We start from the raw sequence: 19,402 nt of genomic DNA on the forward strand, positions 1-19,402 counted from the left end.
TGTTTTACCTCACGATTAACCATAAAAATGTAAATATTACCCTAAAAATTTATTTTTATATTGTTTTGTGGTAAAATAAAGTAATCCACGAAAAACATCCCTCATACGGCTCTATTATATATATTTTAGAGATTGTGGTCTGTCCTGAGGATCTGACATCTTTGTTTTGTTTTTCTAGACCCTCCTGACTGTTCCTCTACAGAAATCATCAATAGACGTGAGGAACAACGAGCAGAAGATCCTGGATCTCACTAACAAGATCATCGAGCTGCTGACTGGAGAGGTGACCCTGCTGGGACATTATACAGTAATGGAGGGGGTCTGGTGATGATTAGAGAGGTGACACTGCTGGACATTATACAGTAATAGAGGGGTCTGGTGATGAATAGAGAGGTGACACTGCTGGGACATTATACAGTAATGGAGGGGTCTGGTGATGACTGGAGAGGTGACACTGCTGGGACATTATACAGTAATGGAGGGGTCTGGTGATGACTGGAGAGGTGACACTGCTGGAACATTATACAGTAATGGAGGGGTCTGGTGATGACTGGAGAGGTGACACTGCTGGGACATTATACAGTAAGGGAGGGGTCTGGTGATGACTGGAGAGGTGACACTGCTGGGACATTATACAGTAATGGAGGGGTCTGGTGATGATTAGAGAGGTGACACTGCTGGACATTATACAGTAATAGAGGGGTCTGGTGATGAATAGAGAGGTGACACTGCTGGGACATTATACAGTAATGGAGGGGTCTGGTGATGACTGGAGAGGTGACACTGCTGGGACATTATACAGTAATGGAGGGGTCTGGTGATGACTGGAGAGGTGACACTGCTGGGACATTATACAGTAATGGAGGGGTCTGGTGATGACTGGAGAGGTGACACTGCTGGACATTATACAGTAATGGAGGGGTCTGGTGATGATTAGAGAGGTGACACTGCTGGGACATTATACAGTAATGGAGGGTTCTGGTGATGATTAGAGAGGTGACACTGCTGGGACATTATACAGTAATGGAGGGGTCTGGTGATGATTAGAGAGGTGACACTGCTGGGACATTATACAGTAATGGAGGGATCTGGTGATGATTAGAGAGGTGACACTGCTGGGACATTATACAGTAATGGAGGGGTCTGGTGATGAGAGGTGACACTGCTGGGACATTATACAGTAATGGAGGGGTCTGGTGATGAGAGGTGACACTGCTGGGACATTATACAGTAATGGAGGGGTCTGGTGATGACTGGAGAGGTGACACTGCTGGGACATTATACAGTAATGGAGGGGTCTGGTGATGATTAGAGAGGTGACACTGCTGGACATTATACAGTAATGGAGGGGTCAGGTGATGACTGGAGAGGTGACACTGCTGGGACATTATACAGTAATGGAGAGGTCTGGTGATGATTAGAGAGGTGACACTGCTGGGACATTATACAGTAATGGAAGGGTCTGGTGATGAATGAAGAGGTGACACTGCTGGGACATTATACAGTAATGGAGGGGTCTGGTGATGACTAGAGAGGTGACACTGCTGGGACATTATACAGTAATGGAGGGGTCTGGTGATGAGAGGTGACACTGCTGGGGACATTATACAGTAATGGAGGGGTCTGGTGATGAGAGGTGACACTGCTGGGACATTATACAGTAATGGAGGGGTCTGGTGATGATTAGAGAGGTGACACTGCTGGGACATTATACAGTAATGGAGGGGTCTGGTGATGATTACAGAGGTGACACTGCTGGGACATTATACAGTAATGGAGGGGTCTGGTGATGACTGGAGAGGTGACACTGCTGGGACATTATACAGTAATGGAGGGGTCTGGTGATGACTGGAGAGGTGACACTGCTGGGACATTATACAGTAATGGAGGGGTCTGGTGATGATTAGAGAGGTGACACTGCTGGGACATTATACAGTAATGGAGGGGTCTAGTGATAACTGGAGAGGTGACCCTGCTGGGACATTATACAGTAATGGAGGGGTCTGGTGATGACTGGAGAGGTGACCCTGCTGGGATATTATACAGTAATGGAGGGGCCTAGTGATGACTGGAGAGGTGACACTGCTGGGACATTATACAGTAATGGAGGGGTCTGGTGATGAGAGGTGACACTGCTGGGATATTATACAGTAATGGAGGGGTCTGGTGATGAGAGGTGACACTGCTCGGATATTATACAGTAATGGAAGGGTCTGGTGATGACTGGAGAGGTGACACTGCTGGGACATTATACAGTAATGGAGGGGTCTGGTGATGACTGGAGAGGTGACACTGCTGGGACATTATACAGTAATGGAGGGGTCTGGTGATGACTGGAGAGGTGACACTGCTGGGACATTATACAGTAATGGAGGGGTCTGGTGATGACTGGAGAGGTGACCCTGCTGGGACATTGTACAGTAATGGAGGGGTCTGGTGATGAGAGGTGACACTGCTGGGATATTATACAGTAATGGAGGGGTCTGGTGATGACTGGAGAGGTGACACTGCTGGGACATTATACAGTAATGGAGGGGTCTGGTGATGACTGGAGAGGTGACACTGCTGGGACATTATACAGTAATGGAGGGGTCTGGTGATGACTGGAGAGGTGACACTGCTGGACATTATACAGTAATGGAGGGGTCTGGTGATGATTAGAGAGGTGACACTGCTGGGACATTATACAGTAATGGAGGGGTCTGGTGATGATTAGAGAGGTGACACTGCTGGGACATTATACAGTAATGGAGGGGTCTGGTGATGATTAGAGAGGTGACACTGCTGGGACATTATACAGTAATGGAGGGGTCTGGGGATGATTAGAGAGGTGACACTGCTGGGACATTATACAGTAATGAAGGGGTCTGGTGATGATTAGAGAGGTGACACTGCTGGGACATTATACAGTAATGGAGGGGTCTGGTGATGATTAGAGAGGTGACACTGCTGGGACATTATACAGTAATGGAGGGGTCTGGTGATGACTGGAGAGGTGACACTGCTGGGACATTATTCAGTAATGGAGGGGTCTGGTGATGACTGGAGAGGTGACACTGCTGGGACATTATACAGTAATGGAAGGGTCTGGTGATGACTGGAGAGGTGACACTGCTGGGACATTATACAGTAATGGAGGGGTCTGGTGATGACTGGAGAGGTGACACTGCTGGGACATTATACAGTAATGGAGGGGTCTGTTTATGACTGGAGAGGTGACACTGCTGGACATTATACAGTAATGGAGGGGTCTGGTGATGATTAGAAAGGTGACCCTGCTGGGACATTATACAGTAATGGAGGGGTATGGTGATGACTGGAGAGGTGACACTGCTGGGACATTATACAGTAATGGAGGGGTCTGGTGATGACTGGAGAGGTGACACTGCTGGGACATTATACAGTAATGTAGGGGTCTGGTGATGACTGGAGAGGTGACACTGCTGGGACATTATACAGTAATGGAGGGGTCTGGTGATTAGAGAGGTGACACTGCTGGGACATTATACAGTAATGGAGGGGTCTGGTGATGACTGGAGAGGTGACACTGCTGGGACATTATACAGTAATGGAGGGGTCTGGTGATGACTGGAGAGGTGACACTGCTGGGACATTATACAGTAATGGAGGGGTCTGGTGATGACTGGAGAGGTGATACTGCTGGGACATTATACAGTAATGGAGGGGTCTGGTGATGAGAGGTGACACTGCTGGGACATTATACAGTAATGGAGGGGTCTGGTGATGACTGGAGAGGTGACACTGCTGGGACATTATATAGTAATGGAGGGGTCTGGTGATGAGAGGTGACACTGCTGGACATTATACAGAAATGGAGGGGTCTGGTGATGACTGGAGAGGTGATACTGCTGGGACATTATATAGTAATGGAGGGGTCTGGTGATGATTAGAGAGGTGACACTGCTGGGACATTATATAGTAATGGAGGGGTCTGGTGATGACTGGAGAGGTGACACTGCTGGGACATTATACAGTAATGGAGGGGTCTGGTGATGACTGGAGAGGTGACACTGCTGGGACATTATACAGTAATGGAGGGGTCTGGTGATGACTGGAGAGGTGACACTGCTGGACATTATACAGTAATGGAGGGGTCTGGTGATGATTAGAGAGGTGACACTGCTGGGACATTATACAGTAATGGAGGGGTCTGGGGATGATTAGAGAGGTGACACTGCTGGGACATTATACAGTAATGAAGGGGTCTGGTGATGATTAGAGAGGTGACACTGCTGGGACATTATACAGTAATGGAGGGATCTGGTGATGATTAGAGAGGTGACACTGCTGGGACATTATACAGTAATGGAGGGGTCTGGTGATGACTGGAGAGGTGACACTGCTGGGACATTATTCAGTAATGGAGGGGTCTGGTGATGACTGGAGAGGTGACACTGCTGGGACATTATACAGTAATGGAGGGGTCTGGTGATTACTGGAGAGGTGACACTGCTGGGACATTATACAGTAATGGAGGGGTCTGGTGATGACTGGAGAGGTGACACTGCTGGGACATTATACAGTAATGGAGGGGTCTGTTTATGACTGGAGAGGTGACACTGCTGGACATTATACAGTAATGGAGGGGTCTGGTGATGATTAGAAAGGTGACACTGCTGGGACATTATACAGTAATGTAGGGGTCTGGTGATCACTGGAGAGGTGACACTGCTGGGACATTATACAGTAATGGAGGTGTCTGGTGATTAGAGAGGTGACACTGCTGGGACATTATACAGTAATGGAGGGGTCTGGTGATGACTGGAGAGGTGACACTGCTGGGACATTATACAGTAATGGAGGGGTCTGGTGATGACTGGAGAGGTGATACTGCTGGGACATTATACAGTAATGGAGGGGTCTGGTGATGAGAGGTGACACTGCTGGGACATTATACAGTAATGGAGGGGTCTGGTGATGACTGGAGAGGTGACACTGCTGGGACATTATATAGTAATGGAGGGGTCTGGTGATGAGAGGTGACACTGCTGGACATTATACAGTAATGGAGGGGTCTGGTGATGACTGGAGAGGTGATACTGCTGGGACATTATATAGTAATGGAGGGGTCTGGTGATGATTAGAGAGGTGACACTGCTGGGACATTATATAGTAATGGAGGGGTCTGGTGATGACTGGAGAGGTGACACTGCTGGGACATTATACAGTAATGGAGGGGTCTGGTGATGAGAGGTGACACTGCTGGGACATTATATAGTAATGGAGGGGTCTGGTGATGATTAGAGAGGTGACACTGCTGGGACATTATACAGTAATGGAGGGGTCTGGTGATGATTGGAGAGGTGACACTGTTGGGACATTATTCAGTAATGGAGGGGTCTGGTGATGACTGGAGAGGTGACACTGCTGGGACATTATACAGTAATGGAGGGGTCTGGTGATGATTAGAGAGGTGACACTGCTGGGACATTATACAGTAATGGAGGGGTCTGGTGATGACTGGAGAGGTGACACTGCTGGGACATTATACAATAATGGGGGGCTCTGGTGATGATTAGAGAGGTGACACTGCTGGGACATTATACAGTAATGGAGGGGTCTGGTGATGGCTGGAGAGGTGACACTGCTGGGGTATTATACAGTAATGGAGGGGTCTGGTGATGACTGGAGAGGTGACACTGCTGGGACATTATATAGTAATGGAGGGGTCTGGTGATGACTGGAGAGGTGACACTGCTGGGACATTATACAGTAATGGAGGGGTCTGGTGATGACTGGAGAGGTGACACTGCTGGGACATTATACAGTAATGGAGGGGTCTGTTTATGACTGGAGAGGTGACACTGCTGGGACATTATACAGTAATGGAGGGGTCTGGTGATGACTGGAGAGGTGACACTGCTGGGACATTACACAGTAATGGAGGGGTCTGGTGATGAGAGTTGACACTGCTGGGACATTATATAGTAATGGAGGGGTCTGGTGATGACTGGAGAGGTGACACTGCTGGGACATTATACAGTAATGGAGGGTCTGGTGATGACTGGAGAGGTGACACTGCTGGGACATTATACAGTAATGGAGGGGTCTGGTGATGATTAGAGAGGTGACACTGCTGGGACATAATACAGTAATGAAGGGGTCTGGTGATGATTGAGAGGTGACACTGCTGGGACATTATATAGTAATGGAGGGGTCTGGTGATGATTAGAGAGGTGACACTGCTGGGGCATTATACAGTAATGGAGGGGTCTGGTGATGATTAGAGAGGTGACACTGCTGGGACATTATACGGTAATGGAGGGGTCTGGTGATGATTGAGAGGTGACACTGCTGGACATTATACAGTAATGGAGGGGTCTGGTGATGACTGGAGAGGTGACACTGCTGGGACATTATACAGTAATGGAGGGGTCTGGTGATGATTAGAGAGGTGACCCTGCTGGGACATTATACAGTAATGGAGGGGTCTGGTGATGACGGTATCATTGTGTGTCAGGTTCCTATAAGGTGTCAGGATGTGGCGGTCTATTTCTCCATGGAGGAGTGGGAGTATGTAGAAGGACACAAGGATCTGTACCAGGACATTATGGAGGACCCCCGGCCCCTCACATCACAAGGTAAGAGGAGGGATAATCCCCTGTGTACAATTCCCCCCTGGTCATCTCGGTCACATTTTGTTCTCTTGCTCCTTGTGTTTTTCATTATTCTGCCCATAATACCACATCATGACAAAAAGATCACAGAATGTAACAAATCTTTACTAATTTATTGGAAAGGAAAAACTATAATCTTACCATGACATAAGTATTCATACCCTTTACTCAGGACTTAGGGGAAGGATGAGACCACAAGGTTTACGTACCTGGTATGGATGGTATTGGGCAGGTGATGGGCAGTGCCTGGTTTCCCCCAGACATGATGCTGCCCCCACCATGATCACTGTAGAGATGGTATTGGGCAGGTGATGGGCAGTACCTGGTTTCCCCCAGACATGATGCTGCCCCCACCATGATCACTGTAGGGATGGTATTGGGCAGGTGATGGGCAGTACCTGGTTTCCCCCAGACATGATGCTGCCCCCACCATGATCACTGTAGGGATGGTATTGGGCAGGTGATGGGCAGTGCCTGGTTTCCCCCAGACATGATGCTGCCCCCACCATGATCACTGTAGGGATGGTATTGGGCAGGTGATGGGCAGTACCTGGTTTCCCCCAGACATGATGCTGCCCCCACCATGATCACTGTAGGGATGGTATTGGGCAGGTGATGGGCAGTGCCTGGTTTCCCCCAGACATGATGCTGCCCCCACCATGATCACTGTAGAGATGGTATTGGGCAGGTGATGGGCAGTGCCTGGTTTCCCCCAGACATGATGCTGCCCCCACCATGATCACTGTAGGGATGGTATTGGGCAGGTGATGGGCAGTGCCTGGTTTCCCCCAGACATGATGCTGCCCCCACCATGATCACTGTAGGGATGGTATTGGGCAGGTGATGGGCAGTGCCTGGTTTCCCCCAGACATGATGCTGCCTCCACCATGATCACTGTAGGGATGGTATTGGGCAGGTGATGGGCAGTGCCTGGTTTCTTCCAGACATGATGCTGCCCCCACCATGATCACTGTAGGGATGGTATTGGCCAGGTGATGGGCAGTGCCTGGTTTCCCCCAGACATGATGCTGCCCCCACCATGATCACTGTAGGGATGGTATTGGCCAGGTGATGGGCAGTACCTGGTTTCCCCCAGACATGATGCTGCCCCCACCATGATCACTGTAGGGATGGTATTGGGCAGGTGATGGGCAGTACCTGGTTTCCCCCAGACATGATGCTGCCCCCACCATGATCACTGTAGGGATGGTATTGGGCAGGTGATGGGCAGTGCCTGGTTTCCTCCAGACATGATGCTGCCCTCACCATGATCACTGTAGGGATGGTATTGGGCAGGTGATGGGCAGTGCCTGGTTTCCTCCAGACATGATGCTGCCCCCACCATGATCACTGTAGGGATGGTATTGTGCAGGTGATGGGCAGTGCCTGGTTTCCCCCAGACATGATGCTGCCCCCACCATGATCACTGTAGGGATGGTATTGGGAAGGTGATGGGCAGTGCCTGGTTTCCCCCAGACATGATGCTGCCCCCACCATGATCATTGTAGGGATGGTATTGGGCAGGTTATGGGCAGTGCCTGGTTTCCTCCAGACATGATGCTGCCCCCACCATGATCACTGTAGGGATGTTATTGGGCAGGTGATGGGCAGTGCCTGGTTTCCCCCAGATATGATGCTGCCCCCACCATGATCACTGTAGGGATGGTATTGGCCAGGTGATGGGCAGTGCCTGGTTTCCCCCAGACATGATGCTGCAACCACCATGATCACTGTAGAGATGGTATTGGGCAGGTGATGGGCAGTGCCTGGTTTCCTCCAGACATGATGCTGCCCCCACCATGATCACTGTAGGGATGGTATTGGGCAGGTGATGGGCAGTGCCTGGTTTCCCCCAGACATGATGCTGCCCCCACCATGATCATTGTAGGGATGGTATTGGGCAGGTGATGGGCAGTGCCTGGTTTCCTCCAGACATGATGCTGCCCCCACCATGATCACTGTAGGGATGGTATTGGGCAGGTTATGGGCAGTGCCATGTTTCCTCCAGACATGATGCTGCCCCCACCATGATCACTGTAGGGATGGTATTGGGCAGGTGATGGGCAGTGCCTGGTTTCCTCCAGACATGATGCTTCCCCCACCATGATCACTGTAGGGATGGTATTGGGCAGGTGATGGGCAGTGCCTGGTTTCCTCTATACATGATGCTGCCCCCACGATGATCACTGTAGGGATGGTATTGGGAAGGTGATGGGCAGTGCCTGGTTTCCCCCAGACATGATGTTGCCCCCACCATGATCACTGTAGGGATGGTATTGGGCAGGTGATGGGCAGTACCTGGTTTCCCCCAGACATGATGTTGCCCCCACCATGATCACTGTAGGGATGGTATTGGGCAGGTGATGGGCAGTACCTGGTTTCCCCCAGACATGATGTTGCCCCCACCATGATCACTGTAGGGATGGTATTTGGCAGGTGATGGGCAGTACCTGGTTTCCTCCAGTCATGATGCTGCCCCCACCATGATCACTGTAGGGATGGTATTGGGCAGGTGATGGGCAGTACCTGGTTTCCTCCAGTCATGATGCTGCCCCCACCATGATCACTGTAGGGATGGTATTGGGCAGGTGATGGGCAGTACCTGGTTTCCCCCAGACATGATGTTGCCCCCACCATGATCACTGTAGGGATGGTATTGGGCAGGTGATGGGCAGTACCTGGTTTCCCCCCAGAGATGATGTTTCCCCCACCATGATCACTGTAGGGATGGTATTGGGCAGGTGATGGGCAGTACCTGGTTTCCCCCCAGAGATGATGTTTCCCCCACCATGATCACTGTAGGGATGGTATTGTGCAGGTGATGGGCAGTGCCTGGTTTCCCCCAGACATGATGCTGCCCCCACCATGATCACTGTAGGGATGGTATTTGGCAGGTGATGGGCAGTACCTGGTTTCCCCCAGACATGATGTTGCCCCCACCATGATCACTGTAGGGATGGTATTGGGCAGGAGATGGGCAGTACCTGGTTTCCCCCAGACATGATGCTGCCCCCACCATGATCACTGTAGAGATGGTATTGGGCTGGTGATGGGCAGTACCTGGTTTCCCCCAGACATGATGCTGCCCCCACCATGATCACTGTTGGGATGGTATTGGGCAGGCCATGGGCAGTGCCTGGTTTCCCCCAGACATGATGCTGCCCCCACCATGATCACTGTAGGGATGGTATTGGGCAGGTGATGGGCAGTGCCTGGTCTCCTCCAGACATGATGCTGCCCCCACCATGATCACTGTAGGGATGGTATTGGGCAGGTGATGGGCAGTACCTGGTTTCCCCCCAGAGATGATGTTTCCCCCACCATGATCACTGTAGGGATGGTATTGGGCAGGTGATGAGCAGTACCTGGTTTCCTCCAGACATGATGCTGCCCCCACCATGATCACTGTAGGGATGGTATTGGGCAGGTGATGGGCAGTGCCTGGTTTCCCCCAGACATGATGTTGCCCCCCCATGATCACTGTAGGGATGGTATTGGGCAGGTGATGGGCAGTACCTGGTTTCCCCCAGACATGATGTTGCCCCCCCATGATCACTGTAGGGATGGTATTGGGCAGGTGATGGGCAGTGCCTGGTTTCCCCCAGACATGATGCTGCCCCCACCATGATCACTGTAGGAATGGTATTGGGCAGGATATGGGCAGTACCTGGTTTCCTCCAGACATGATGCTGCCCCCACCATGGTCACTGTATGGATGGTATTGGGCAGGTGAAGGGCAGTGCCTGGTTTCCCCCAGACATGATGCTGCCCCCACCATGATCACTGTGGGGATGGTATTGGGCAGGTGAAGGGCAGTGCCTGGTTTCCTCCAGACATGATGCTGCCCCCACCATGATCACTGTAGGGATGGTATTTGGCAGGTGATGGGCAGTACCTGGTTTCCCCCAGACATGATGTTGCCCCCACCATGATCACTGTAGGGATGGTATTGGGCAGGTGATGGGCAGTGCCTGGTTTCCTCCAGACATGATGCTGCCCCCACCATGATCACTGTAGGGATGGTATTGGGCAGGTGATGGGCAGTGCCTGGTTTCCCCCAGACATGATGCTGCCCCCACCATGATCACTGTAGGGATGGTATTGGGCAGTTGATGGGCAGTGCCTGGTTTCCCCCAGACTTGATGCTGCCCCCACCATGATCACTGTAGGGATGGTATTGGTTATGTGATGGTCAGTGCCTGGTTTCCTCCAGACATGATGCTGCTCCCACCTTGATCACTGTAGGGATGGTATTGGGCAGGTGATAGGCAGTACCTGGTTTCCTCCAGACATGATGCTGCCCCCACCATGATCATTGTAGGGATGGTATTGGGCAGGTGATGGGCAGTGCCTGGTTTCCCCCAGACATGATGCTGCCCCCACCATGATCACTGTGTAGGGATGGTATTGGGCAGGTGATGGGCAATGCCTGGTTCCCCCCAGACATGATGCTGCCCCCACCATGATCACTGTAGGGATGGTATTGGGCAGGTGATGGGCAGTACCTGGTTTCCTCCAGACATGATGTTGCCCCCACCATGATCACTGTAGGGATGGTATTGGGCAGGTGATGGGCAGTGCCTGGTTTACTCCAGACATGATGCTGCCCCCACCATGATCACTGTGTAGGGATGGTATTGGACAGGTGATTGGCAATGCCTGGTTCCCCCCAGACATGATGCTGCCCCCACCATGATCACTGTACGGATGGTATTGGGCAGGTGATGGGCAGTGCCTGGTTTCCTCCAGACATGATGCTGCCCCCACCATGATCACTGTAGGGATGTTATTGGGCAGGGGATGGGCAGTACCTGGTTTCCCCCAGACATGATGCTGCCCCCACCATGATCACTGTAGGGATGGTATTGGGCAGGTGATGGGCAGTGCCTGGTTTCCCCCAGACATGATGCTGCCCCCACCATGATCACTGTAGGGATGGTATTGGGCAGGTGATGGGCAGTGCCTGGTTTCCCCCAGACATGATGCTGCCCCCACCATGATCACTGTAGAGATGGTATTGGGCAGGTGATGGGCAGTGCCTGGTTTCCCCCAGACATGATGCTGCCCCCACCATGATCACTGTAGGGATGGTATTGGGCAGGTGATGGGCAGTGCCTGGTTTCCCCCAGACATGATGCTGCCCCCACCATGATCACTGTAGGGATGGTATTGGCCAGGTGATGGGCAGTGCCTGGTTTCCCCCAGACATGATGCTGCCCCCACCATGATCACTGTAGGGATGGTATTGGCCAGGTGATGGGCAGTGCCTGGTTTCCTCCAGACATGATGCTGCCCCCACCATGATCACTGTAGGGATGGTATTGGGCAGGTGATGGGCAGTGCCTGGTTTCCCCCAGACATGATGCTGCCCCCACCATGATCACTGTAGGGATGGTATTGTGCAGGTGATGGGCAGTGCCTGGTTTCCCCCAGACATGATGCTGCCCCCACCATGATCACTGTAGGGATGGTATTGGGAAGGTGATGGGCAGTGCCTGGTTTCCCCCAGACATGATGCTGCCCCCACCATGATCATTGTAGGGATGGTATTGGGCAGGTGATGGGCAGTGCCTGGTTTCCTCCAGACATGATGCTGCCCCCACCATGATCACTGTAGGGATGGTATTGGGCAGGTGATGGGCAGTGCCTGGTTTCCCCCAGACATGATGCTGCCCCCACCATGATCACTGTAGGGATGGTATTGGGCAGGTGATGGGCAGTGCCTGGTTTCCTCTATACATGATGCTGCCCCCACCATGATCACTGTAGGGATGGTATTGGGCAGGTGATGGGCAGTGCCTGGTTTCCCCCCAGAGATGATGTTTCCCCCACCATGATCACTGTAGGGATGGTATTGGGCAGGTGATGAGCAGTACCTGGTTTCCTCCAGACATGATGCTGCCCCCACCATGATCACTGTAGGGATGGTATTGGGCAGGTGATGGGCAGTGCCTGGTTTCCTCCAGACATGATGCTGCTCCCACCATGATCACTGTAGAGATGGTATTGGGCAGGTGATGGGCAGTGCCTGGTTTCCTCCAGACATGATGCTTCCCCCACCATGATCACTGTAGGGATGGTATTGGGCAGGTGATGGGCAGTGCCTGGTTTCCTCTATACATGATGCTGCCCCCACGATGATCACTGTAGGGATGGTATTGGGAAGGTGATGGGCAGTGCCTGGTTTCCCCCAGACATGATGTTGCCCCCACCATGATCACTGTAGGGATGGTATTGGGCAGGTGATGGGCAGTACCTGGTTTCCCCCAGACATGATGTTGCCCCCACCATGATCACTGTAGGGATGGTATTGGGCAGGTGATGGGCAGTACCTGGTTTCCCCCAGACATGATGTTGCCCCCACCATGATCACTGTAGGGATGGTATTTGGCAGGTGATGGGCAGTACCTGGTTTCCTCCAGTCATGATGCTGCCCCCACCATGATCACTGTAGGGATGGTATTGGGCAGGTGATGGGCAGTACCTGGTTTCCTCCAGTCATGATGCTGCCCCCACCATGATCACTGTAGGGATGGTATTGGGCAGGTGATGGGCAGTACCTGGTTTCCTCCAGTCATGATGCTGCCCCCACCATGATCACTGTAGGGATGGTATTGGGCAGGTGATGGGCAGTACCTGGTTTCCCCCAGACATGATGTTGCCCCCACCATGATCACTGTAGGGATGGTATTGGGCAGGTGATGGGCAGTGCCTGGTTTCCCCCAGACATGATGCTGCCCCCACCATGATCACTGTAGGGATGGTATTGGGCAGGTGATGGGCAGTACCTGGTTTCCCCCCAGAGATGATGTTTCCCCCACCATGATCACTGTAGGGATGGTATTGGGCAGGTGATGGGCAGTACCTGGTTTCCTCCAGACATGATGCTGCCCCCACCATGATCACTGTAGGGATGGTATTGGGCAGGTGATGGGCAGTGCCTGGTTTCCCCCAGACATGATGTTGCCCCCCCCATGATCACTGTAGGGATGGTATTGGGCAGGTGATGGGCAGTACCTGGTTTCCCCCAGACATGATGTTGCCCCCCCATGATCACTGTAGGGATGGTATTGGGCAGGTGATGGGCAGTGCCTGGTTTCCTCCAGACATGATGCTGCCCCCACCATGATCACTGTAGGAATGGTATTGGGCAGGATATGGGCAGTACCTGGTTTCCTCCAGACATGATGCTGCCCCCACCATGGTCACTGTATGGATGGTATTGGGCAGGTGAAGGGCAGTGCCTGGTTTCCCCCAGACATGATGCTGCCCCCACCATGGTCACTGTATGGATGGTATTGGGCAGGTGAAGGGCAGTGCCTGGTTTCCTCCAGACATGATGCTGCCCCCACCATGATCACTGTAGGGATGGTATTGGGCAGGTTATGGGCAGTGCCTTGTTTCCTCCAGACATGATGCTGCCCCCACCATGATCACTGTAGGGATGGTATTGGGCAGGTGATGGGCAGTGCCTGGTTTCCCCCAGACATGATGCTGCCCCCACGATGATCACTGTAGGGATGGTATTGGGCAGGTGATGGGCAGTACCTGGTTTCCTCCAAACATGATGCTGCCCCCACCATGATCACTGTAGGGATGGTATTGGGCAGGTGATGGGCAGTGCCTGGTTTCCTCCAGACATGATGCTGCCCCCACCATGATCACTGTAGGGATGGTATTGGGCAGGTGATGGGCAATGCCTGGTTTCCTCCAGACATGATGCTGCCCCCACCATGATCACTGTAGGGATGGTATTTGGCAGGTGATGGGCAGTACCTGGTTTCCCCCAGACATGATGTTGCCCCCACCATGATCACTGTAGGGATGGTATTGGGCAGGTGATGGGCAGTGCCTGGTTTCCTCCAGACATGATGCTGCCCCCACCATGATCACTGTAGGGATGGTATTGGGCAGGTGATGGGCAGTGCCTGGTTTCCCCCAGACATGATGCTGCCCCCACCATGATCACTGTAGGGATGGTATTGGGCAGTTGATGGGCAGTGCCTGGTTTCCCCCAGACTTGATGCTGCCCCCACCATGATCACTGTAGGGATGGTATTGGTTATGTGATGGTCAGTGCCTGGTTTCCTCCAGACATGATGCTGCTCCCACCTTGATCACTGTAGGGATGGTATTGGGCAGGTGATAGGCAGTACCTGGTTTCCTCCAGACATGATGCTGCCCCCACCATGATCACTGTAGGGATGGTATTGGGCAGGTGATGGGCAGTGCCTGGTTTCCCCCAGACATGATGCTGCCCCCACCATGATCACTGTGTAGGGATGGTATTGGGCAGGTGATGGGCAATGCCTGGTTCCCCCCAGACATGATGCTGCCCCCACCATGATCACTGTAGGGATGGTATTGGGCAGGTGATGGGCAGTACCTGGTTTCCTCCAGACATGATGTTGCCCCCACCATGATCACTGTAGGGATGGTATTGGGCAGGTGATGGGCAGTGCCTGGTTTACTCCAGACATGATGCTGCCCCCACCATGATCACTGTGTAGGGATGGTATTGGACAGGTGATTGGCAATGCCTGGTTCCCCCCAGACATGATGCTGCCCCCACCATGATCACTGTACGGATGGTATTGGGCAGGTGATGGGCAGTGCCTGGTTTCCCCCAGACATGATGCTGCCCCCACCATGATCACTGTAGGGATGTTATTGGGCAGGGGATGGGCAGTACCTGGTTTCCCCCAGACATGATGCTGCCCCCACCATGATCACTGTAGGGATGGTATTGGGCAGGTGATGGGCAGTGCCTGGTTTCCCCCAGACATGATGCTGCCCCCACCATGATCACTGTAGGGATGGTATTGGGCAGGTAATGGGCAGTGCCTGGTTTCCCCCAGACATGATGCTGCCCCCACCATGATCACTGTAGGGATGGTATTGGGCAGGTTATGGGCAGTGCCTTGTTTCCTCCAGACATGATGCTGCCCCCACCATGATCACTGTAGGGATGGTATTGGGCAGGTGATGGGCAGTGCCTGGTTTCTGGTCGGGACAAATGGGAGGAGCCAGAGCTTAATTTCTGTGTCATAGTAAAGGGTCTGAATACTTAAGCCTATGGAAAATTTAAGTTTTTTCATTTTGTATTGTGATAAGCACAAGGAGCAAGACTCTGAATCCCTTGTATATGGCCAATACGGTGTGTCTGAGCTGATCACTGATCTGTAATTCTTTCCTTCAGATCTACACAAAGTTGGCGCCACTGTGCAATCTTTATTGACTCATATCAAAGAGGAGCCGGTATCGTGTGATGGAGGAAACATGAAAGACCTCAGCACCCCGACCACCGCAGATCTCTCACAATATCCATCTCTTCATACGAAAGAAACGTCATCCTCCTGTGAAGGGTTAAACGTCATGAACAACAACCACGTGTCCACCGATCAGACTGGAGATCCTTCATCCCACGTAAAGGAGAAAACGTTCTCATGTGATGCAGAAAATCCTACGGAACCTGAAGCGCCTTCACCCCAACGTACTACACAACATGGTCCATCGCCTTACATCAAGGAGGAACCAGCCACTCATGATGGAGGAGACCCCTCATATACCCCTATAGATCATATTAAGGAGGAGCCAACCTCGTGTGACCCAAGAAACCACAAAGACTCAGAAATGTTTCCGCCCACAGATCCTTCATTTCCTCTTATTAAGGAGGAACCCTTCCACCGCACGGACTCCACCATGTTTCCCCATAAATCCTTCAATGAATTGACGTTTCCCAATGGACATTTCAGTGAGGACTTCTATACGCCCTTAGTAAACGCTTTCAACAATGATCCATTCGGGACTGAAGATCACTGGACGATCAGTAATCCACCGGCGGATCTCAGTTTGTCGTTGCTGACATACAGTAACCGCGTGAGTGACTCGAGCGCGACGAGAAACAAATCGTACGTGTGCTTAGAATGTGGGAAATGTTTTTCCAATAGTCCACATCTCAGACGGCATGAGAGGACGCACACGGGCGAGCGGCCATTCGAGTGTTTAGAGTGCGGGAAGTTCTTCTCAAACAGCTCCAACCTTATCATGCATCAGAGGACGCACACGGGGGAAAAACCATTTGCTTGTAAGGAATGCGGGAAACGCTTCGCTCGTAACCCGCATCTAATCCGACACCAGAGGATCCATACGGGGGAGAAACCTTTTGAGTGTTTGGAATGTGGAAAGAAATTCAATCAAGATTCCAATCTCCTGAAGCACCTGCGGACTCACACCGGGGAGAAACCATACGTCTGCCTGGACTGCGGCAAGTATTTCACCAGTAAACCGCACCTTCTCCGACACCGGCGCATCCACACGGGAGAGAAGCCATATTCATGCGCAGAATGTGGGAAATCATTCTCCTCTAGCTCCAATCTCGCCACCCACAGGAGAACTCACTCGGGAGAGAAAAACGACTACGACAAGTGTTTCGGCAAAAGTTCCATCTCCAACGAGAAGACTCGGCAAACCTCACCGTATCCCGAATGTGAGGCATCGTACTATAGCGATCTGGTGTCCTACTCCGGAGATCAGCGCGACGATGAGGAGAACGTCCTGTTAAATTTTCAGGAATTTGCAGAAGAGACTAATAGTTTTTTGGATTATGAGATCGCCAGCGGTTGGGTTTAGGAGAACATTATTGTGTTCCGTTAAAGGGGTACTCCACCCCTAGACATCTTATCCCCCTATGTCAGGTGCGGCACCCCAGACATCCGGTGTGCCGGATGACTGGCAATGCGAGGTGGAGGCTTGTGACGTCACGGCCACGCCCCCTCAATGCAAGTCTATGGGAGGGGGCGTCACGTCCCCTCCCATAGACTTGCATTGAGGGGGCGTGACCGTGATGTCACGAGCCGGCGTGGCAGTGACGTCACAAACCTCCGGTGCTGCACCTGATGCTCTTAACACCGGGCGCAGCAGGGGGATTGCGGAGGGTCTCCAGCAGGTTGACCCCTGCGATCAGACATCTTATCCCCTATCCTTTGGATAGGGAATAGGATGTCTAAGGGCAGAGTTCCCCTTTAGACAGATGAATAACAATCGATGATATAGGGAGTCGGCTCAGGATCAGTTACATTTGTAATTGATGATATAGGGAGTTGGCTCAGGATCAGTTACATTTGTAATCGAAGATATAGAGAGTCTGCTCAGGATCAGTTACATTTGTGATCGATGATAAAGGGAGTCTGCTCAGGATCAGTTACATTTGTAATCAATGATAAAGGGAGTCTGCTCAGGATCAGTTACATTTGTATTCGATGATATAGGGAGTCGGCTCAGGATCAGTTACATTTGTATTCGATGATAAAGGGAGTCTGCTCAGGATCAGTTACATTTGTATTCAATGATAAAGGGAGTCGGCTCAGGATCAGTTACATTTGTATTCGATGATAAAGGGAGTCGGCTCAGGATCAGTTACATTTGTAATCGAAGATATAGCGAGTCGGCTCAGGATCAGTTACTTTTGTATTCGATGATAAAGGGAGTCTGCTCAGGATCAGTTACATTTGTAATCAATGATAAAGGGAGTCTGCTCAGGATCAGTTACATTTGTAATCAATGATAAAAGGAGTCGGCTCAGGATCAGTTACATCTGTATTCGATGATATAGGCAGTCGGTTCAGGATCAGTTACATTTGTAATCGAAGATATAGCGAGTCGGCTCAGGATCAGTTACTTTTGTATTCGATGATAAAGGGAGTCTGCTCAGGATCAGTTACATTTGTATTCGATGATAAAAGGAGTCGGCTCAGGATCAGTTACATTTGTATTCGATAATATAGGGAGTCGGCTCAGGATCAGTTACATTTGTATTCGATGAGATAGGGAGTCGGCTCAGGATCAGTTACATTTGTATTCGATGATATAGGGAGTCTGCTCAGGATCAGTTACATTTGTATTCGATGATAAAAGGAGTCGGCTCAGGATCAGTTACATTTGTATTCGATGATAAAAGGAGTCGGCTCAGGATCAGTTACATTTGTATTCGATGATATAGGGAGTCGGCTCAGGATCAGTTACGTTTGTATTCGATGATATAGGGAGTCGGCTCAGGATCAGTTACGTTTGTATTCGATGATAAAAGGAGTCGGCTCAGGATCAGTTACATTTGTATTCGATAATATAGGGAGTCGGCTCAGGATCAGTTACATTTGTATTCGATAATATAGGGAGTCGGCTCAGGATCAGTTACATTTGTATTCGATGATATAGGGAGTCGGCTCAGGATCAGTTACATTTGTATTCGATGATAAAAGGAGTCGGCTCAGGATCAGTTACATTTGTATTCGATGATATAGGGAGTCGGCTCAGGATCAGTTACATTTGTATTCGATGATAAAGGGAGTCGGCTCAGGATCAGTTACATTTGTATTAATCGGGGGTTTTGCTCCTAAGCGATTTTAGATCTATGGTTGACAAATCCATCAAGTTTATGCAAAGACTCGATATAGTGTTGTCTCTTCTTCTCCAAGTCTCCCCCGTTGTGCTGGTATCATCTTCTGGGCCCAATCCTGACCTCTGACCTCCTGTTCTCTCCTCATCACCATGTGGACTTTATTTATCAGGGTTTTGGTTTGTCACCCACTTCTCTTTAAAAATCTTAACCCTTCCAGTACTTATCAGCTGCTGTATGCTCCACAGGAAGTTGTCTAGTTATTTCCAGTCTGACCACAGTGCTCTCTGCTGACACCTCTGTCCATATCAGGAACTGTCCAGAGCAGGAGAGGTTTGCTATGGGGATTTGCTCCTACTATGAACAG

At 51.2% G+C, this 19,402-nt stretch overlaps 1 protein-coding gene across 1 annotated transcript; it reads left to right on the top strand.

The window, feature by feature from the left end:
- Positions 1–18: 18 nt before the first annotated feature.
- LOC130335588 (oocyte zinc finger protein XlCOF8.4-like) lies at positions 19–17,431 on the top strand. The gene is made up of 4 exons (XM_056553904.1): positions 19–29; positions 179–283; positions 6,482–6,602; positions 15,838–17,431. Exons 3-4 carry the CDS (start codon positions 6,521–6,523, stop codon positions 17,268–17,270), a joined length of 1,515 nt encoding a protein of 504 aa, XP_056409879.1. The 5' UTR covers positions 19–29; positions 179–283; positions 6,482–6,520; the 3' UTR covers positions 17,271–17,431.
- Positions 17,432–19,402: the final 1,971 nt, after the last annotated feature.

This window comes from Hyla sarda, unplaced genomic scaffold (genome assembly GCF_029499605.1).
Source record: "Hyla sarda isolate aHylSar1 unplaced genomic scaffold, aHylSar1.hap1 scaffold_452, whole genome shotgun sequence".
Lineage (NCBI taxonomy): Eukaryota > Metazoa > Chordata > Amphibia > Anura > Hylidae > Hyla > Hyla sarda.

Excerpts from the sequence above, each read along its gene's own strand:
- LOC130335588 (XM_056553904.1), top strand. The coding sequence starts at position 6,521 with ATGGAGGAGTGGGAGTATGTAGAAGGACACAAGGATCTGTACCAGGAC. Across the intron at positions 6,603-15,837 it reads CCGGCCCCTCACATCACAAG|ATCTACACAAAGTTGGCGCC; the intron begins GTAAGAGGAGGG and ends TCTTTCCTTCAG.